This window comes from Fonsecaea pedrosoi (genome assembly GCF_000835455.1).
Source record: "Fonsecaea pedrosoi CBS 271.37 unplaced genomic scaffold supercont1.3, whole genome shotgun sequence".
NCBI lineage: Eukaryota > Fungi > Ascomycota > Eurotiomycetes > Chaetothyriales > Herpotrichiellaceae > Fonsecaea > Fonsecaea pedrosoi.
This window is the reverse complement of record NW_013550613.1, coordinates 2,037,738-2,058,658: the sequence shown is the minus strand read 5'-3', so window position 1 is coordinate 2,058,658 and position 20,921 is coordinate 2,037,738. Positions and strand designations below refer to the sequence as shown.

General features: G+C 51.4%; 9 protein-coding genes across 9 annotated transcripts; 5 read left to right on the top strand and 4 right to left on the bottom strand.

Moving 5' to 3' along the window:
- Positions 1 to 493: 493 nt before the first annotated feature.
- On the top strand, positions 494 to 4,576 carry Z517_04642 (uncharacterized protein; the record flags this gene model as incomplete). The annotated part of the gene is made up of 5 exons (XM_013429970.1): positions 494 to 1,383; positions 1,458 to 1,748; positions 1,822 to 1,947; positions 1,994 to 4,475; positions 4,538 to 4,576. 5 exons carry the CDS (start codon positions 494 to 496, stop codon positions 4,574 to 4,576), a joined length of 3,828 nt encoding a protein of 1,275 aa, XP_013285424.1.
- Positions 4,577 to 4,806: 230 nt separating this feature from the next.
- Positions 4,807 to 6,492, top strand: Z517_04641 (uncharacterized protein; the record flags this gene model as incomplete). Its single annotated transcript, XM_013429969.1, has 1 exon — positions 4,807 to 6,492. One exon carries the CDS (start codon positions 4,807 to 4,809, stop codon positions 6,490 to 6,492), a length of 1,686 nt encoding a protein of 561 aa, XP_013285423.1.
- Positions 6,493 to 7,052: 560 nt separating this feature from the next.
- Z517_04640 (uncharacterized protein) lies at positions 7,053 to 8,820 on the top strand (the record flags this gene model as incomplete). The annotated part of the gene is made up of 2 exons (XM_013429968.1): positions 7,053 to 7,565; positions 7,645 to 8,820. The coding sequence occupies 2 exons, from the start codon at positions 7,053 to 7,055 to the stop codon at positions 8,818 to 8,820; spliced, it is 1,689 nt and encodes a 562-aa protein (XP_013285422.1).
- A 1,505-nt stretch (positions 8,821 to 10,325) lies between these two features.
- On the bottom strand, positions 10,326 to 11,097 carry Z517_04639 (dynein light chain, cytoplasmic; the record flags this gene model as incomplete). Its single annotated transcript, XM_013429967.1, has 7 exons — positions 10,326 to 10,390; positions 10,456 to 10,525; positions 10,598 to 10,624; positions 10,689 to 10,723; positions 10,811 to 10,844; positions 10,928 to 10,950; positions 11,052 to 11,097. 7 exons carry the CDS (start codon positions 11,095 to 11,097, stop codon positions 10,326 to 10,328), a joined length of 300 nt encoding a protein of 99 aa, XP_013285421.1.
- A 436-nt stretch (positions 11,098 to 11,533) lies between these two features.
- On the top strand, positions 11,534 to 14,127 carry Z517_04638 (uncharacterized protein; the record flags this gene model as incomplete). The annotated part of the gene is made up of 5 exons (XM_013429966.1): positions 11,534 to 12,199; positions 12,251 to 12,299; positions 13,088 to 13,333; positions 13,378 to 13,659; positions 13,862 to 14,127. The coding sequence occupies 5 exons, from the start codon at positions 11,534 to 11,536 to the stop codon at positions 14,125 to 14,127; spliced, it is 1,509 nt and encodes a 502-aa protein (XP_013285420.1).
- Positions 14,128 to 14,645: 518 nt separating this feature from the next.
- Positions 14,646 to 14,957, top strand: Z517_04637 (uncharacterized protein; the record flags this gene model as incomplete). Its single annotated transcript, XM_013429965.1, has 1 exon — positions 14,646 to 14,957. One exon carries the CDS (start codon positions 14,646 to 14,648, stop codon positions 14,955 to 14,957), a length of 312 nt encoding a protein of 103 aa, XP_013285419.1.
- Positions 14,958 to 15,178: 221 nt separating this feature from the next.
- Z517_04636 (uncharacterized protein) lies at positions 15,179 to 16,165 on the bottom strand (the record flags this gene model as incomplete). The annotated part of the gene is made up of 3 exons (XM_013429964.1): positions 15,179 to 15,387; positions 15,440 to 15,844; positions 15,880 to 16,165. 3 exons carry the CDS (start codon positions 16,163 to 16,165, stop codon positions 15,179 to 15,181), a joined length of 900 nt encoding a protein of 299 aa, XP_013285418.1.
- A 538-nt stretch (positions 16,166 to 16,703) lies between these two features.
- On the bottom strand, positions 16,704 to 18,156 carry Z517_04635 (uncharacterized protein; the record flags this gene model as incomplete). Its single annotated transcript, XM_013429963.1, has 4 exons — positions 16,704 to 16,772; positions 16,930 to 17,228; positions 17,303 to 17,638; positions 17,799 to 18,156. 4 exons carry the CDS (start codon positions 18,154 to 18,156, stop codon positions 16,704 to 16,706), a joined length of 1,062 nt encoding a protein of 353 aa, XP_013285417.1.
- A 478-nt stretch (positions 18,157 to 18,634) lies between these two features.
- Positions 18,635 to 20,314, bottom strand: Z517_04634 (uncharacterized protein; the record flags this gene model as incomplete). The annotated part of the gene is made up of 1 exon (XM_013429962.1): positions 18,635 to 20,314. One exon carries the CDS (start codon positions 20,312 to 20,314, stop codon positions 18,635 to 18,637), a length of 1,680 nt encoding a protein of 559 aa, XP_013285416.1.
- Between the last annotated feature and the right edge of the window lie 607 nt (positions 20,315 to 20,921).

Below are 20,921 nucleotides of genomic sequence, written 5' to 3'. Positions count from 1 at the left end.
TGAAATCTTTATTAGTTTAAATCATCTTCATGGGCTTGATGGCGGGTGAGAACCGTTGCCAAGACTTTATCATTGGTCACGTGGGGGATGACTAGAGTAAAGCAGGATGTGGATTAACCCCAAAGCAGTATGCCCTTGCCGCTCGAAATGAAGCCTAGTGACTCGGTACACAAGATCCGACTGGCATCAGGCTGGATTTCGAACCAACACCTCTTCCTTCCTAATCATCAACCATGCACGTCATGCTTGTTGTTGTTCTGCCTCTTCAGCAAATTTCGATTATAACAAAAGCTGTGCATCCCCCTTCATCAATCCTGTGAGCACCCCGAACGCCGCTGGGGTCCCCAGCCCTGCCGCCTGCCTGCCCAGCAGCCTCATCTTCACAACTTTCCCCTGGCCAGATAATTGGAATCTTTAGACAATTCCACAACACTTGAGATTCTGATGCTATATTCGCTCAACTCCTTGACGCCAGCGGCAAAGATTTGACAACATGGCGTTGGCCTCCCGCTTCTTTTTCCCCCTAGGGCCAGAGCACAGACTGGCCCAGGCGGTCTGCGAGTATGAAGCTATTCTGCAAGCCAGCGAAAAGACAGTCTTCCGCTCACTACGTTCAGACAGGCCGCCCGGTTTATCTGATGTGATGGAAATCACTGCTGCTGTTGACCGCAATATAAAAGGTCGCCGTTGCTTCGGACCCCGCCTCACTAGTATTCTAGAGTCGGTTCAACAGTTCTCGACAATAGTCAACGCTGTTGTCGGCAGCTCTCGGTATACACTTGCAAACGCAATCTGGAGCGTCTTGAGGACGACTTTGCTAATCACGTCAACATTTGGAACGTATTTCGATAGATTATCTGCCCTGTTCATGAGGATTCGAATACACTCCCCCCAATACCAGGAATGCGGTCTGCTATATTCAAGGTCCCTCCCAATACAAGATGCGCTTTCTGAGTACTTCTGCGCAATCTTTGATTTGTGCACAAAGGCCATTCTCTTCCTCCGAAAACCTCCCATTGCTCAATTGACATCAACCATTCTCAACAGTTTTCAAGCCGAGTTTGGCCCTCTGGAAGCCCAAATTGCAAAGTTGGCGAGGTTGTATGGGAAGACAGTCTTCCTGGCAACTCAGGAAGAGGTACGAGATGAAAGCAAGACGGCCTGGAGTTTTCGAAATCCTTTTTCAGGCGCACAGGTTGCGCGCCAGAAAAAGCTGCAATTCCTTGATGCTTGTTCAACCTTCGCCAATATAGGTCATGGAAGCAAGCACAAAAATTGGGGATATGCTCTTGGATCTTCGACCAACCTGCTTATAGGCAGTGAACTCAAGAATCGTCGTCGGGTGTGCTGTGGTGTACCGGCGGGCCCGGATCAGGCAAAACGGTATCCACTGCAAATCTAGTGCGACAATTGCATATCGACAATCCTGAAGCTATTATCGGCTTCTTCTTCTGCAGCTACGATGACGCAAAATCGATGAAGGCTAGGACCATACTTGGTAGCCTGGCGAGGCAGCTTCTGAGAGAGACACGCCCAGAGGCCTTTGATTCGATTGAGATTGATGGTTCGAAGACATTGGATGAGGATGAGATTATTTCGAACCTCGTTCCTCTGCTCGCATCCACGAGTTGCGCATATTTTGCTGTCGTCGATGGAATAGACGACTGTGCCGAGGGGGAACTATGTAGGCTTTTACGAAGCCTCCACATTGCTCCACTCAATACACCGCTTTCGCATATTCTGCTCAAGTCAGCCCAATACGAAACGCAAATATCGGGCTATTCTTCAACCGCAACGCGAACTTTGGCTGTCATCTCCAAGATACGAAATCGAAAGCTTTATTAACAACGCGTTGGAGGAACGTCTTGCACTAGGTAGCCTCACTTTGGATGACCCGAGCATTATCCTAAAGATTAGGAAGGCTCTACTCGAAGGAAGCGAGGGAACGTGGGTGTTTAGTTCCATACATAAAAGATTGTGCTGATCATAATAGGTTTCTTTGGACTGCACTACAGCTCGACTCTACATGCGCCGAGGCGTCGGATAAGGGGATTCTGACTGCTCTTCAGTCGTTACCGAAAGACTTACCACGTGTTTTTGAACACATTTTGCAAAAGTTATCTGAAAAGTATCCCGAATTCGTCCAGATTACACGGAAAACCTTCACCCTTGTTGCCGCAGCTCAGCGGCCACTGACAGTCCAGGAACTCCGCGAGGCTGTGAGCATTTTGCCGGGAGACACGCGGGGTCCCGGATTGCCGCACGACATGAGAAGTGTCTTGGGTAAATGTGGAGGCCTGCTCATTGTTGACGAGGAAGATGACACTGTTCGATTTGCTCACCCTAGTGTCCGACAGTATCTTACCCTCACTTCCGAACACACAACAAAAAGCCAGTTCCATGTGGATTTACGTGAAGCGGATATCACCATGGGGGAGATCTGCGTCACTCATCTCCACCCAGCCTTTTTCGAAAGTGGATATGTCACGAGCAACAGTCGTTGGTGGATAAAGTCATCTGCAAAAGCTTCTACTATTGTTCTCCCTGGCCTGCCCTCTGAAATAGTCGCCCGGCATTCGCAGACACTTTTGAAACGTAACAGGAAGCCGGACTTCGATGCGGGGCGTTACCTTGAAGAAGCAGATGGACATGCAATTCCTAAGCGAGAACTATGGACGCATGCGTTTCTTCCTTATGCAAGGGAATTCTGGTTGTTTCACACAAAATCCTTCGAAGAAAACAAGCAAGTCTCGTACCGCTTGTGGTACCAATTCATACGTTTCCAAACCCTGCGAGTCACACTCCCTTGGGCACCTGAAGCGTGGTTTCGTCGAGACAAAAGTCTTCTCGAATGGACGGTCGATAATGAACAAGGCGCCATCCTCAATCTCATCATCACAGAACTCGAAGAATATTCAGAGGTTGAGCGTGTGTGGCAGGTGCTACTTGCGAAAGGGGTGTACCTCGGATTAGACGGCTTACATGGTAGCGCCACATTGCAGCGAGCTGTCAGTTCTATAACTGCCAAAATGGTACCAGAATTATTCGAACGTATGCTCGAACGTCCCACGAACCTGGACCCTCGAAGTGCTCCTTTGTGGTGGGCAGCTCAACAGAGAGACGAGCTTTTCAGATTGGTGCTCAGTCAGGAAAACCGCCGAGTCAACTGTACAGATCCAGGAGGGAGGTCGGCTTTACCATGGGCGGCTCAGACGGGACGGCGTGATATTGTAGTGCAGTTACTGGAACAGGACGACATCAATGCAAATTCGAGTGATGAAAACGGCCGCACCCCCCTGTCGTTTGCGGTTGAGAACGTCGGTTCTCAGGTAGCCACGCTCCTGCTAATGCGACCTGATATTGATTTCGATGCAAAAGATCGCTATGGGCGGACTGCACTGTCGAGGGCTGCCGAATGTGACAATCAGAACGTGGTCAAGTTACTTCTCGACCACGATAGTGCTGTTGCCGAGTCTCAGGATCTGGAGGGGAGAACACCTTTGTCGTGGGCAGCCGGGAAGGGGCACGAAGCAACAGCTCGATTGCTCATCTCTCATGGAGCCAAAGTGGACTCGGTTGACGGACTGGGACAGTCACCACTCTCGTGGGCAGTCGAATATGGCCACTACAACATAGCGAAACTTCTTGTGTTGGAAGGGAAGGCCAACCCGCACCTTGAAGACTATCGTGTTCGCACACCGCTATTGCTGGCTGTTGAGAACGGACACGCGGAGATTGTCGAGGTTTTTCTTGAAGCCCACAGAGCTAACACGATATCCCTCAGCGATCACGGCAAAGAGCTACTCATGCTGGCCGCGATCCGAGCTGGACATCAGGCGATTATCCAATTACTGCTGCATGAATGGGGAACTCCCGGTTCCTCTGGGGCGACTGCTCTGCAGACAGCATTGTCTTATGGACACACTGACATTTCTAAACTTTTGCTAGCTCGGTACTCGGATTGGGTCGCGAAAGAGAAGTTTGAATGGCTCGGAGCACTTATAGACGCCGGATTTGAGCCCGACGATAGCCTGGCGCTGCTTCTCGAAACTGAATCACCCGAGCCGTGGGTCAAATATGGGTTGCCCGACACCGAGACGATGGAACTCGTCTCCATTGATGCGAATGAAAGGGTGGACTTCCACCATGTGTCATGCGCTCACAAGGAGAGTTCCGGTGGTGGATTTGCCTATGACCAACTGGCTAATCCGACTACTTTCCACATGAGACGGGAACTGGTGCAAAGGGTTATTGCCGCGTGTGGGCTTGCAGGAGTGCTGCCTCCCTTGAGGTATTTGGATTGTCCGCCCAACAAAATCGTCCCCATTTTGCAGGCGCCGCCACAGCACTCGGGTCGCTCACTCGAGGACGCCAATGAGGCTTTTAGCCAGGTCGAGTTCGAGGAAAACGAGGCCACAATTGTCTACGCCCACAGCTACGAATGGGCTGGAACCCCAGGTGATATTGAAGACACGGTGAGTTCATGCCCTTACAGGACGCAAGTGCCTACTTATGAGTCGCAAGTATTCGATAACAGACTCGATGGATTACACCCGCCGGTTCAGGCACTCCGTAGGATTCGGGCGTCAGGTTGTTGCTTTCAGGCGTGAAATCGAACGTCTAAAATGGGAAGCAGATCATCCGTGGTCGTACCCACAACTCACAGCCCACCTATATAGGGCTGTCGCGAGATTGCGCACAGCAGCAAACCTCCTGCAAAGTGCTGGGTTTTGCTGCAATTCATTCACAATCCTTTGAGAGAGTGGATTCCCTGTCGATGACACGCTTAAGAGCCCTGTAATCAGAATGACCACAGTCTCATTCGAGACCTTGGAAAGCCTGATGACCTCTATGGCAGACATAATAAAGGACTCGGAGCCTGAGAAGGCTAGCATTGACCTAGAAAATGCTACTTCCACATGTGTCGATGTGTTGAGAAGCTGTCTAGGTGGACAATATCTCGACATCAGAACAGCCGGTCAGAAACTCCACACTTGCTCCCTGGTCGTGCAGATGCTCAGTTTGGCGCTTCTGTCCTACGCTCAAGGTCATACCGGAGAACTACACCCGGCGTTCCTCAAGCAGCCGTTGACGAAGATCAAGCTCCAAGGAAGCTTGGTGAGTGATATATCCATTTTTGCCGAGCTGCGACCGTTAGCTTGCATGCGTTCAATGATAGGCGGAGATGTTCTTGTCTTTAAGATTGCGTCAAGGCCGCAGGCCACTCCGTCAGCCTCGACATCGCCAGCATATTTATACGCAACATGTGCCGAGATCGTGGATACTTGGGGGCCAGCTCATGTCATCAGATCCCCTAAGTCGTCAGATTCAATGGAAATCTATGGCCTCATGATCGGAGGAGGCCTCATCAAATCCAGCAATTCTCTACCCTCAGGACTTGACCTCTTTCACTGGTATCAAGATGACGAAGGTCTAGGAGCAGAGCCCAAACCGTTTAGTTACCAGGAGGCTATCCTTGTTGGGGCCGTCACTGTCAACCCAGCTTGTCCTCTTGATGCTCAAGGGAGCCGCAGGCTCTCTGAAAAATTCCTGCAAAATCTAGGAACGGCTCGAGACACTTGGGTTCCGCATGAGATTCCTCTAATGTTACAAGGAGGGAACTTTGCGGTCGCTCAGGTGGGTCTTACGTACCAGAAACATGCCGGAAGAACTCTGAAAAAGGAGCTCCTCGATCGCTGGAATGATTTCGAGGACATTCGGCTTTTCGACTTGCCATGGGGCCTCCAGCTCAGCCTCTGTACAGGAGTCGCTCGCAGGGTGCGCCTACGAGAGTTGATCGAGGAACCGGTCATCCGATTCATCGACAGTCTCCATGTGGATGGGTGGACAGCATTGAAGCCTACGGCCTTAACAGGTCTAAGATCCAACGATTTTCTTCAGTGGTGCAACGGACTCGAGGACGATGAGAGGGTTTGCCTGAGGTCAGTGTTTAGCAAGTTGCTCAAGCTATTCGAACACACGGGGTTCGACACGAATGGCAACACCTTTGGAGTCCTATGGCCCGAGCAGTCAAACCCATATCTAGGGATCAAAATCTCTCCTGTCAACTCGCAGCTGTGGTACCGTATGTTGAAGGATTCGGAATGCTGCGCGACTTTTGCCATTGTGACTTCTCTGTGTTTGGAGACATCGAAACACAAATGTCAGAAGAAGCGGGAGCTGCTCTGGCATCAGGGAGGGACGGTCCTGTCGACGTCAGTATGTCCAGCGCTTCCAACCCTCTTGCCAGCCATTCAGACTACCGCCAATCTATCCAGGTGGCAGTTGGAGCACAAGGAGCAATATTGGATTGGAAGATGCGGAGGTGACGTGTGGGTACGTGTTCGCAAGGAGCCAAACCGTGCCACGGAACTGCAGCTCATGCGCAGGTTTCGCAACTTTCCTTTCTACCTGTTTCGGAACCAGGTGTTGAGAGAGAAGCCCGATGTCAACTTCCACACCGAGGAAGTCTTTGTCCTCACGGGCAGCTGATGGATCTAAGTTATGCAGGTCGATGAGGAATGTTCTGGCGACAACAACCGCGTCCTATGTTATCACAATCCTACACCGGGCCTCATTACGAATAACGAATGGAAGGGTTCATTAATATAACTTGGATGCAAGGATCCGAGGGGAAATGTGTTGCGAAACAGCGTTCTTGGTGTTAACAAGCGCATTGATGTTCATGACGAATTAATGACCCAAATGACCCAGGAAAATGAAATGTAAGTTTGATTTGAATCAGCTTTATAGCTTTTTTGGCTCCAACAGATTCGTTCCGGTGGAAAAGTGAAATTGCCACATGGCGTCGACGGGTAATTATGATCTTTGTTATGTTCAAGCATATCTGGAAGCATATCTCTTAGTGCACGACCTCAACTGCTGTGGCTCGGCCTTTGCGATCCGACTGGCCCACATCTCCCCCCTACCATCCACCATCCACCATCCGAAAAGTAAACGCGTTTGAATGCCGCTCTTCTACTCTTCTTTCTTGTTCTTTTGGCTGTTTCTCGCGTCTTGATCGATCATCAGTCAAGAAGAGTCGATTCGACATGGTTGCCACGCCGTTGGACGAAGAGAAGATGGAGAAGGACGACTCCATCGCCGAAGAGAAGGATGGCCAGGACCATATTCCAGAGGCGAATGGCCACCTTAGAGAGAAACACAGCCAGGACAGCGTCGAGGTCGAACGCTTAGGGGCAGACGCGGACAATGACGACGATTCCGGGGATGAAGAAGAACCACCCGTCGTCATAGAACGGGTCTTTAGCAGACGGAGCATGGCCAGCGACCATCCTCACCAACACCAACACCACCACCAACCACTGACCGATCTGGATCACGGCATCGTGGGCTGGGACGGGCCCGACGACCCGGAGAACCCTCTGAATTTTCCCCGGCCCCGGAAATGGGCTCTGTTGGGTCTGGTGTCGGCCATCACCTTCGTCTCACCTTTGGCCTCGAGCATGTTCGCCCCCGCCGTAGGCTTTTTGGGTCAGGATTTTGGTGTCCACCAGGAGCTGGTGCTCTCTTTTACCGTGAGCGTCTATCTCTTGGGGTATGTGGTAAGTTTTCTTCCCCTTTTCGTCCCCCGAGAGAAGCAGGTTCTGGACACCGGCACTGACACTGACACACCACGTACAGTTTGGTCCGTTGGTCTTGGCCCCGTTGAGCGAAATCTATGGCCGTCGCATCGTCCTCTGCGGCGCCAATATCTTCTTCGTCGTCTGGCAGATCGGCTGTGCTTTGGCGCCCAACGTGGGCGGGTTGATCGCCTTTCGCTTCCTCGCGGGGATCGGTGGTTCGGGATGCCTCACGCTGGGCGCCGGCGTCATTGCCGATCTCTTCGTCGTCGAGGAGCGCGGCCTCGCCACGTCCATCTGGAGTCTGGGACCTCTGTTCGGCCCCGTGGTCGGACCGATCTGTGGAGGTTTCGTGGCCCAGCAGATCGGATGGAGGTGGGTGTTTTGGATCCTTCTCATCGCCAGCGCCTCGACCACCATCGGCATCGAGCTGCTCAACAAGGAAACCTACGCGCGCGTCCTCATCCGGTGGAAGACGCAACGGCTCGCCAAAACGCTCGGCCGCAGCGACCTGGTCAGCTGGTTCGACCGGGAGAAAGGCCCCGTCGGTCCCAAACGAACTCTGATGGACGGGATGCGCCGGCCTCTGCAGATGCTGGTCAAGTACCCCATCGTCATGGTCCTGTCGGGGTACATGTCGTTGGTGTACGGCCTGCTCTACCTCCTCTTCACCACCATCACCTTTGTCTTCGAGCAACAGTACGGCTTCTCGCCCCAAATCACCGGCCTCGCCTACCTGGGCATCGGGATCGGGTTTTTCCTCGGCGCCGGAGTCATCGCCGCCACGTCGGACCGGATGGTGATCAAGCTGACGAAGCGCAACAACGGCCAATTCGAGCCCGAGATGAGGATGCCGCTCATGATCATCTTCGCCTGCTTCATCCCCGTCAGCTTCTTCTGGTACGGCTGGGCGGCCGACAAGAAGGTCCACTGGATCGTCCCCATCATCGGCATGGTCCCCTTCAGCTTCGGCATGATGGGCGTCTTCCTCCCCATCCAGACGTACCTGATCGACTGCTACCCCACGTACGCCGCGTCGGCGATTGCCATTTTGACGGCGACGCGGTCCCTCGTCGGGGCCTTGCTACCTCTCGCCGGACCGCCCATGTACGACGCCCTCGGGCTGGGCTGGGGCAATTCTCTGCTGGGCTTCGTCGCACTGGCTTGTATCCCCATTCCACTGGTCCTGGAGCGGTACGGCAAGCAGATAAGGAGCCGGGACAAGCTGGTGCTATGATTGGGCCTTTTCTGCCCTGTCTTGTCTTGTCTTGTCTTGTCTACCCGGTCAAGTCTCGTCGAGAGTCAATAATTTCGTTTCGTTTCGTTTCTTTTTCTTGTCTTTTGTAAATTGTTCGGCCGGTCGGTCGGTCAGCCGGCCAGCAGGCGTCATGGCCCATCCCATAGAGGAAAGGTGGAAAAAGTGGAAAAAGCGCATAGAAGAGGTCTCAAGCTCCTAAATACTCATACAGGGAGGGAGATTTCAACACTTTGTACTTGATATCAGCAAATACATACATATCATATCATCAAAGACCCGGTTGCATGAGCTCAGGTGCCTGCCCCCCTTTTCTCCTTTAGAAGTACGAGGTATTAATTATGAGCAGAAGAAAAATGTAAGCGAAAGTAAGCAAACAGGGGAGAGGGGGATCTGCCTCGTTCTCGTATCGTACGAATAGTGTAAGCAGATCAGCCCCAAGCCCGAAGAAGATTCAATCCACTTCCTGATCGACAGCTTCGCTCTACTTATGTAATTGTCACCTCTCCGTCTACCCTTGCTTGCCTACTTGCCTACTTGCCTACCTACGTACCTAATCAACGCGTCGAGAAGGACTCGTTTATCAAACAGATTTAGTTAGATCCAAGGCGAAGCAAAGCACAGCACAGCACAGCATAGCACGCCCAGCCCCAGCCCACGGTACGTGTCTTTGTTACTTGTATTGATAAACACCGTCAACGAGAAAAGGAAGACCACCTCGAGCGATATCGATAGCGATAGTTTCCCCGGTCGAATGCTAGATGCCGAGTAGGCAATACGAGATAATCGAGTTGGTAGATAGGGATTGATAGATCACACAGACAACTGCGGCACCGAAATGCTAATATTGATCCCAACTTCAACTTCATCCTGGTAATACCTCTTGCGTGTCGTGTCTGTCCACACGTGCATTGACCTCCCTCATCCTAAGTAGGAGCAAAAGTAAAGAGTATGAGGTAGAGCAAAAGGGAAAGAGCCGAGAGCAAGAGTCCATCGAGGAAAATGGACATAAGACCCATCATCATCTGGCTGTTGAACGTCTCAAACTCAAGGGTGTACCTGTACCTGTACCTGTCAAAGGGCATTCAAGTCTCGGATTGCCGCTTATTTACTTTTTGTGCACTCGTCCGCGTCCGCGTCGGCATCGAAAATTAGCATGAGGAAAGGAACGTCCCGAATCTGCTGGCAGCTGGCTGCCCGGTTCTTCTTCCCAGTGTTATATACAACATGCTCTTCTCTGCTCCGGCTCTACCGAGTACAAGCATGTCGAACCACCACTCCGGCTCTAGCTCCCACGCTCTTTCCCAAGACCCATATCTACACCCCCATCACCCATCTCACCCTTTATCAATCTTTTGTAGAAGCTGGCGCTTCAAGCAAGCAATCATGTGATGCCTCTTATTTCGGTGGAATGCCGTTGAGGACTTTTGTCCCCCCCTGTAACGCCCCGTTGCATTCATGTGCAGAAAGATGCGATTTCTTGCAATCTATTGCGTCTTGAACAGCAGTATGGCGACGTGGCCCAGGTAGAAGTAGATGAAGTGTTTTGTCTCTGTCAATCCTCAATCAGTCACAGTCACAGTCACAATCACGGGTCATGAGGGGTGAAGGAAATACCGTGTGTGACAAAACTCCCAAAGTTGCGACCGACTATGCAATGCCAGGTGGCGCCCTTTTTCGAGTCGAACTGCGCGAGGAAGGGGTTTCAGAAATCGTCTCGATTGTATGTCACAGTCATCGGGCTGGGCTGTGCGCGTACCTCTCGTTTAATGTGTTGAGCAATGTCCTATCGCCTTTTGTGAGCATTCACACCCCTCGTGTTCAATGGCGGTTTCGGGAGTATTTATTACCTTTTCGACGCTGAATTTCTCCATTGCCTCCTGGGCTATACACGACAGTCAACAACTCCGTGTCTCTCTCTCCTTGTCGCTCTCGCTCTCTTGATGTTCACTGGGGGCCGCAGTTTCCATACCAACTTCAATTGCTTCTTGTTGCATGTCCTCACTCTTGAGATGATCCGTCAATGACACTTGTCCAGTCCACGTCCATGTCTTGTTTGGCTGGCGGTTACGAGGGGTGTCGTTCTTACCATATCGACAGATTTGATCTGGGCTGCGTCCGGCAGGTCACATATACATGTTAGCGTGTGATCGTGGTCGGGGAAGACGAAGGTCAAGGGCATCTCAGCGCAGGAGAGACAGAGAGTGACTTACGCTCCAACTTGACCTTCTTCTCGGGGATTCCCTCGGCGGCGGCCATGATGTCGGTGGACTAAGCACTATCACAGGGGGAAAAGAGAATGAGTCGCAAGGATAAAAGACTGTACAAGCCGGACAACAAAAAAGTCTGCAGCGGAATAAAACCTGTAGGCACGGGCGAACTTGTGGTGATTGATATGAATGAACAATTAAAGCCACGCATGTGCAGGGCACAGGTCGCAGGATGTAAGTCGCAAAAGGGAGCAAATCATCACAAACCGGGGGGGATCGTCAATTGCGGGTTGAGCGAATCATGGAACGGCACATCTTGGCAGCGAAAGAGAAGTCAAAACTGCTTCGAGCTCACGTGCGCTCACCAGGCTTTCCTTCCTCCCCATCGACTCCGAACCCTCTTACAACCTCTGTTAATTACAAGTCTGCACCTGCCATCTGCCATTTGCCATTCTAATGCAGCTTTTACGTCCTAGGCTTCCATCATGGCGTCCTCGTCCTCGTCCTCGTCCTCGTCTCCGAAAACGTTTACCTCTCCATCTAAAACCTCTTCGCCGCAAAATACTATGCCTGCACGCGATCGCTCAGCGGGGCGAAACGTCCACATCTACGACTTAAATGATCCTACTACCGTAATTGGCGGCCTACGTCTCCTACCCGGTATTACAAATGCCAACTTCTATGCAATGATAGAGATCATTGTTATATTTCCGAGCCCTTTCTCTCTACAAAATGAGAACGAAACGACGATCGAGCGAGACGACCATCCACTTCAACCTGGAAAGTATTACATCGTTGCTAAAGGTTCTTTTGAGCTCAATAATGAGCCATGGCTTGTACGGACAATCAGTCTAGCTACCGGAACTCGTGTTGCTGCCTTCGCTGAGGCTATTCGTTCACGAGATCGTCAATGTATCATATCCGGAGCGCCTGTACCTACCTTTAATGGAATCTCCTTCTGGGACTCATTCGAAGCTGCGCATATTTTCCCACTCGCCTACGAAGGTCACTGGAAGACTCAGGACTATAGTCGATGGATTACAATTCAACCGGAAAAAGGGGGATCTATCAACTCAGTACAGAATGGATTGTTACTGAGACGCGATATCCACAGTCAATTCGACGCATATCTCATCGCAATCAACCCGGATGTATGAACATCTTATATCGATATGAAGGATTAAGGCTAATATTTAATATAGGATAACTATAAGGTTGTAGCCTTTGGGCCAGCGGGGGAAAATATCGAAGGTAAGCATCTTGATCGGGAGATATTTACTCGCCCTGATGCGCCTCTTGATCCGCTTCTACGATGGCACTTTAGACAGGCTGTCCTAGCGAATATGAGGGGTGCTGGAGAGCCGCACTTCGAACATGACCTACCGCCTGGTTCTGATATTGTTGGTCAGATCCTTCGAGGTCCAAAGCCAGGTGAAAGAATGGAATTTGAGCTGTTTAGTCGTCTCGGTGCTCAAATAGAGTTATATCCGTCGGCAGTGAGCTTGAGAGGGGGGGAGGGGGAGGAGACTGACCAATGAATACAGAGCGGCATCATCGTCGTCCTAAAGGGGGTGAGCTCGCGGCAGTTTTTACTTATCTTGGCGGAAATAAAGGACGGAAAACTGCAGGCTGCTCGCATGCAGCTCACCCCGACCGTGCCGCTTCTTGAAACCCGTCACACACGACTCACCCTCGCGGCTTTGCGGCTGATCTCGTGCATTTCATGGCGAGGAAGTTGACTCCGCATGCGACATATGAATACCCTAGCTGCAACAGTACATGGGAAGCAAAACTTCAAGCAGGAGAGGACTATTCCTGCATCGTGTGCGGCACGCGCCGTTCAGTTGGGATTCGTTCATGGCGAGCCAACATTGGGTGACGGAATTAGTATGGCTACAAAGCATGCCGTTCAATGTGTATCAGATCTACCATTGATCATAGTTAACGCTCCTCTATTCACTACTGTGATGAATTAAGAGGACTTCCCTTGCCTTGTCGTCATCTCCAGACGCAGCAGAGGGTGTGCTCTCCGGCTCCAGGTAGATTTTTCGAGCTCGCGGCTCCGATTCAAAGATGGCAGCGACTTATTCTTCTTCTCAAAACTGGGGCAAACGCCCTCTTCCAGAACTCCCTCCAATTACTCCCATCCCAGAAGTATTTGCTGACCATCCCCGCCTCTGCTCTCAAGGCCGCCGAGGAAGACGACATCCTCAAGATTATTGATCCCTCCTACGTAGCCTCGTACAACTGGTTGGCAAGAGTGAAGCCGACAATCCTAGTTTCAGGTATGTGAACCTCCGCACGAATGACTTCGTCTGATTGCTCCCAGGAAGCCCTTCAAGATGGGCACCTCCATGCTCCAGCCTTAAGCCGGACAGAGGGACATACTTCAGAGACAAGAACGCCTCCCAATATGCCGCATATTCAACGGAGCCTGCCGTTCGCGCCCTGTTCACGCTGAAACCTGACTTCGATGGACAAGAGGTTGATTTGTGTCACCTCGCCGCCATTGCAACCACCACGACTGCCTCTCTTCACCCGCCTCAGTTTACTAGACTAGTATCCCCTGGCGGGTCACACCGGGCACTCAAGCTTTATTGTGCCATGAGAAGTAGGGTCTGCTTACCAGATCGCACGTATGCTCACAACGTGCCGCCCGTACCCACCCAACACGATGCACCTTTCGAAATTCGACGATCAGGGTCACCTCAGCCTGACTGAGGATCTTCACGACGGCATTCCCGCCTACGCGATCCTCTCGCATATATAAGGGGGACGATAAGGACGAGGTCGATTTCGACGACCTTGAACAGAACACAAATCGTTCACGAGTAAGGCTCGCTCTGCGAAGATCCGATTTTGCGGTGAGCAAGCGAAGAAGGACAATGTCGATTACTTCTGGGTGGATATATGCCGCATAAACAAAGCGAACAATACGCAATACTTTGAAGCCATCAACTCGCTGTCTCGCTATTACCGCAATGCCGTCAAGTGCTATGTCTATTGGACTGGGTCGAGGCTCTTGGCCAGAGACATCAACTCGTACGGCGGTGGGCATGGTGTTGGGGGTAACGGCTAGCGCACTGTAATAACAAAGCAGCATAGAGAGTCCCGATCGGGTAGATTCCATAACTTGATTGATCACTGTCCTCAACTCCTCAATTGAGTTGCTCGCTGTGCAGATGGATAGATCCTGTGGATAGATCCTGTTGAAGGATCAAGGAAAAAGGAATCTCAGACCTAGTGACAGAGATCTAACCAATCAGCGGCCAGGACTGTCATCCTGTACATTATGCAGGTAAATCCCACTAATCACGTTTCAGCCTGTAGATTCCCCCATCACACTAGGTATTTAAGCCGCTAAGGGTGATTATGTAGCTTGCATGGGGGATCTCAGGCCACCTGTCTGGGTACCTGTAAATCTGCCCCCAGGATCGGCCTCGTAGCGCCCCAGTGCGCCCCAATCCCATCTTGTCTTTTTGTGAGACAAACATCTCGTGTTGTCGAAATGACTGACTCGCGGACGATCCTTCTAAACTCACCCGCCATCCTCCTCCACCGGGCAGAATTTCCGATTCCTCAAAACTTGCTCTCACCATGAAGCAGACACACAGTTACACAGCCTCCCATTACGTGAGCGACAACGGCTTTCCCTTAAGCTGGATGTGCCGTTGCTGTATCACCGGTGGTGTCGCCAAAGACAGAGAGGCCGAAATCGAAGAGCATTACTTGCGCAGCAGAACTCAGGCTGGCAAGATCATCGGTCGCCCTGCTGGGCTTCAAACATACCCCAAACGAGCAACCATGCAATACCAGCGGCAATCTCCCGACCCCGACACGACGGTGCAGGGTCCGCAGAAAGGCGAGCCACAGGAGGCGGCGGCTGAATCCACGACGTCGAACACTTGAGATTTCACAACTTTGCGGATTCGCTCCGCCCACCCACACAGTCTTCCGACTACATTGCAGGAGCAGGTCTCCATAGTTTTACAAGCGATGTACCATTTTTGGGCACGCGGCAAACCCCTTTCAGAAGGCTTACTATCGCGACGAGACACACGCTACAGCGGCAAAAGCGTACGACATGAGGAGGGTGCGTGGTTCCTTTTTTTCTTTCTTTTCTTCTCTCTTCAGATCTGTACCTCCTTGTTACTAGGTTGGCTAGCTAGTTGCAGAAACTCTTGCCAAACTTTCACAGGGATCGCCACTTCCCTCAGGCCCGCATCACTCCGCGGAAAGAGATACGTCAGGACGTGTTGTTGGATGAACAGAATGGGCTTTAAATAGTGGAAATTGGTACTGTCTTCCAATGTTGTGGACTCATCAAGGTGCTTTATAGCTGGGCATATATCGGCACTTGTCGAGGGTACATACGTTCCCTATTCCCCCACTCCCATCCGACACTACCAGCCCAGCACCAGTTGGGGTTGGCGTTTTGGAGGCCGCCGAATTGGGTTGCCAACGAACCCATGTTGACATGGCCGTGATTGCCTTGCCGTACCTTGTCGACGCACCGGCGTGGCCGGCGAGATCTCTGTCACCTGAGCAGTCCACGAATGCTTTACCAGAGATTGTTCGCCTCCCCCTTCGCTCTTGAACCTCGACCGTGACAAGCCTGCCATCGGTCCTCTCACCAACAACCACGGCGCAATGTGGTAAAACTTCAATATCATATGAGGCGATCATGTCATCCAGGACATGCTTAAGCTCCTCGCTATTCGACATGCTGGAACCAAAGTTAGCTTCGAGTTCGAGGATGTAGAATTTCTGTTTCGCCTGAATATATGCGACAACTCCTGTCGGGAAGTGCAGTCGCCGCTCCCTCCGATACCAGCCTTGCGTGGAGTTCCGTCCAGATTTGCCCTGCCACCCTTCGAGGGTCGGTCAGGTGGTCCCACGCTGTAAGGTCCGCAGCATGAGAGGACTCCGCGGTGAGTAGGTGCGCCACCGAGACATGCCTTGGACTGAATGATCAAGACCCGTGACTGTGGCGCTGTCTGCTTTGCGCCTATCGCAGCACTACCGACCACAATCACATGGTAGGATCCTTCAAAATCAGCCATGGACAGGAAGCCATTGATATGGTCTTTGGATTTGCCATTCTCAGTGTTTGGCATCTTGATGTCTGAGTCAATTGCTACCAAGATCACCAGGCTTGGACTCGACCATTGCATATATAGATCCCTTGCTGCGGGATCTCAACGTGTACCCAAATGGCCTTGGCGATAGGTCACCCGCTTCAACGGCTTCGCTCCGCCCTCCGCCCCTCCCTCCGCTCTCCAGGTTACGTGATTCAAGGAGGCCCCCATTTCCACATAGGTTAGTATTACTTTAAAGAGGGAGCCACCGTGAACGTTGACGAGGCTCTAGTGGAAAAAGGATGTATGGGAAAACACTCAAGAAGCGTCCCTTCTGGGTACCCAAGGTGTACCACGATTTTGAGGATCAAGAATCTCCCCTTCAATCGGGGCTTACGCTGTGGCTATTTGTTGATAGAATCTATCTCAGAGGACAGTAGTGAGTTTATTGATCCTTCAACTGGACTACACTTCAGAAATGACCCCAGCTAAAGTGTCAGGGGCTCAATCGATTTTTCGACCTATGTACGGGGCCCCGCCTTTCCTCCCCAAAGGTGTCACCCAGTAGATGGGTCCCTCACGCGGAACTCTCGAGGGGAGTGGGAAGAGGCTTTCGTTTCGCACCGTAGAGCCTGTTGGAAATGTACTAGAAGAGATTTCAAGACAGAACATGTCAGTAACTCTGAGTATCGGTTGCTCTAGGGTCTCTGAGTTTTGTTGCTTGCAGAGATCTTCTCTTCCGCGCGCACGTCCCGCGGGGGGGGGGGGGGGGGCAGTATGGTTGAGTGACATATATAGCTTACCTCGCCAGCGACAAAAGGCTCATGCTTCGCAGGCCGGTCTTCATTGACGCAAGTATGTATGGCCTGGATTTTGGTCGTGTAGTTTGGCCCAATGAACAGCGGAAAGGAGTAACGCTCGCGGCCGGAGACGTTGTAGACTCGGTGCAAGGTTGAGCGAAAGACATCGTTGGTCCAGCGAGAGAGAAAATCGCCAATGTTCACCACAAAGGTGCCGGGGATCGGAGTCACTTCGATCCATTCGCCCTTTTTCGTCTGTACCTGTAGACCATTGGTCTCGTCTTGACAGAGAATCGTAAAGCCTGCAGCCGGAAACAAGAGTGAGTGTTGGTTTGGTAGCAGGGAGCAGGTAGCAGGTAGCAAATGTATCACCTACATTCATAGTCCCTGTGTGCCCCGATACCGGGATGGTCAGGGTCGAGTATTGACGCCGGATATCTGAGCAGCCGCATGATGGCACCCGGTCGAACCAGGAGATCATCAAAATAATCTTCGGGGAGGTCGAGCACAAGGGCAAAGGCTCGGATCATCCGTCGACCCAGATTCAACACCTCGCCGTAGTAGGCGAACAAGTCTTGTTTCCACTGCTCAGGGAAGTTTCGAGGCCAGACATTGGGACCCTTTAGGCCCTCATACAATGGCCATGGCTCGGAGAGGGGAGTCTGGGAGTCGGCTGCGGGCTCGTAGCCGAAGTTGAAGGCTTCCTTCATATCTGCACGCATATGAATTTTAGTCCAATGGATTGCATGGTATCAACATGGTGGCTGAATACTCTCGGGCAAAAAGGACGGAAAGGAAACACTCAATCCGTGAAAAAAACAAAGTGTTTGGGAAGAAAAACGAAGGAGAGAAGGAGAGAAAAAAAACCTCACCTCCTTTTGTCTGCGGATCCACCGCTCCATAATGAATGTCTTCATACCCCTTGAAGCTCTCGTTCTTGGTCACATACACCTCCATCTTATCCTCGGCCGGCAGGGAGAAAAATTTCTTCGACACCTCAAACGCGCGATCAATCACTTCCTGAGGCACACCATGATTCTTGACGTAGAAAAAGCCGACGCGAATACAAGCATCACGGACTTCTCGCGCCACAGCGATCCGGTCGGTGATTTCCTCGCTGGAAAGACCGGCCAGGTCAATGACGGGGACTTCTTTGAAATCTGCTGCCTCAAGCCTCTTCGCTGTCTGGAGAAGGGTTTCGCCCAGGAGCGGCTCCTGGAGGCTGCCCATTTCTTTTTTCCCCCTCTTTCTTCACCTTAACGTTGGTGATGTGGAAAGGACCAAGGTGAGTTCAAGTTTGGGTCGATTCAAGGCCCCCTGAGCGTGGAGGGAACGTACTGGTGGGGAATTGACGACAAGATTTGTTCCACGATAGAGATATACCAACAATTACTCGAAACGAACTGCGATTTTCTAGACCCTCACTAGGTCGCAATAAATACAACTATTTGTATCACACACAGCAACACAAAAATCAAATGGCATGGCCAGCACTTAGTCGCGTGACCGGATAAGTGCCTTTCGCTTTGGAGATATGGTTGTGTAACTGACTTGGCAGGGCCCGCTATCTATACCCCCTTTATCGCCCCACTTCCTCGATATCTCTTCTCCACATTGTCCCTCCCAAAAAGACCATAGTGTATTGCAAGCGGTATCTCCCTCGAACCAGTGTGTCTTGGGGAGAAACCCGTCAGTTGCCTACCTACTGTCAAAGCTCTAGTTCTATATGTCCAATGCCTCTAGAAGAGCAGGCTAGCATTGCTGAGGCCTTATCCGATTCCAACAAGCCGGTTCCACGATGGTCAATGCGTCCCTTTGCAACTTGGACACGACAAGTGCCACAGCTTCCAGCTTCACACGATGACGGTACATCGATGCCCGCCTCCCTCAATGCTTCCAGAAGGCTCCGTGTTGGCGGCACTTGGATTGTCTTTTGGCTCGTCAGGAGTGCCGCGGTGAAAGGATCACCTGAGGTCGTGATTGTGAAAGCCTCAAAGTGGATCTGTTCTTCTGCCAGCCCATATCGCTTCGCCGTGGCGGCAACGTCGTCCATCAATCTGGGAGACCCGCAGCAATACACGTGTGTGTTGGTCGTCACTTTGGACATGATACGGGCGAGGTCCAGCCGCCGTCCCCTTTCTTTGTCATAGATTACGAGGTTCTTGCCGAGCTTCGATAGTCTCTCCCTGAAGGGTACCTCATGGTTCGAGCGGACGGCCAGATGTAACGTGAAATTCTCCCCCGATTCCTTCAATTTTTCCGCAGTGGGAAGGAAGGCTGTGATTCCGATTCCACCAGCGATCAAAATATGTTCGTCCGCCTCTGACGCAAGTGGGAAGCTGGTGGTAATTTTCCCGACTGAGAATACATCTCCCACTTTGGCATTTTTATGCAGATATAAAGATCCTCCACGGGACTCGTCTGCAAGAGCCACGCCCAGCTCGAAGCGGTCCTTGGTGCCACCAACAACGGAGTATGCTCGGACCAGGTCACCCTTGTCTCCCAACTTCAAGCGCACGTGAGATCCAGGTTCAACTTTGGGACTCGTCGTTTGAGACTGCTCTCCGACAACCTCGAAAACGAACGAACAGATTCGAGGGGTCTGTCGAAGCTTCTGCACAAGCTTATAGTCCGACCAGGCCTCCAGAGCAACCGAGTCGTCACCAAACATTCGTTCGTCCTGATTTTCAAAGTTCTTTTTCAACCTGTTCTCGAAGATGGTGATTGATTCTCCGCCGAGGCCTGGAAGATTCACCAATTCGGCCATGACCTCAAAGTTTTTCATTTCCCGGTACAAGTAGTGTTGGACTGCGGCCACCGTCCACTTCGGGTTCAGTCTCTCGACAAGTTTGATTTCGTCGCCCGGTGAAATGTAGCCCTCCTTCAAGACCCGATAGTACCAGCCCGTCCTGCTCTTCATCTGAGACTGCCACGCCATATCCTTGACTTCGAAGCGGTGGTTGAGTTTGAAACAGGGTTGTCGTGGAAGACTGACCTGCACTGTGACTTCTGGACCAATCGTGAGGATGTCTCCAATGCAGATATTCTGTTCATTAGCTGAGGTACTGACCAGGTTCTCCCCAAATCCGCCGACGGTGAAATGCTTCGCACTCCCTGGACACTCTGCTTTCCACGTCTCATAGTGCCTTGCGCAATAGTGAAGCAGCGCCTTGTCCGGCCCTCCGTGGAACTCGTATGCGTGCTCATCACCCTCGCAACCAAGCTTTGTGACTTTGACAGGCCGAGTATGAGGATTCTTGTAGATTGCCGACTTGACTGGGAGGTGGTAAAGTGGTTTGATCTTTCCAGTCCGTACTTGAAGCAATCTTTCGGTCTCAAACGGCAACTTTAGGCCCACAAGGTCTTCTTTTTGTTCGTCTGAAACCATATTTGGCAATCTGCTCGAAGATGGAATTATGAATATATAGCTGACCTTGGCCTCGCGCTGTATGTGAGAGACGCAAAAGGCCACCTGGAGCCGCCAACTAGTTTGTGGTCGTATTGCAACAATGGAATATTGGCTCAATTGAATCAATTCATGATACCAAGTGTCTAACCGTCACAAGGTTCTAAAACAGCCTACCATGGTCGATCTTTAGGTCATCAGAACTACGTGGTATACACAAATCTCCCATACAAAGCCCCATGCACTAAGTTTCGACAAGCACCAGTACTGTTGCTGCTGGCGGGGATCTACGCAAAACTCCGAAACTGGGTTTAGTGTTGGGGGCGAGAAGTGAGTATTGTAGAGAGATTTCAATTGAGTTCCGGAGAGGAACGCAAAAAAGCGGGATCAAAGTACCAAGAGTATACCTAAAAGTATGATAATATGATAAAGTCGAAGTTTGATAAGGGGACGTACGCTCTAGATTTCAGTCCCCACTATCCTATCAAAAACATCTCTTATCATAATAGATACCATTTATGGATGTTCTGATCTGGAACGGGCGCTGTTGCATTAACGGGCCTGTATATCTTTCATGCAGGTCCCGGTA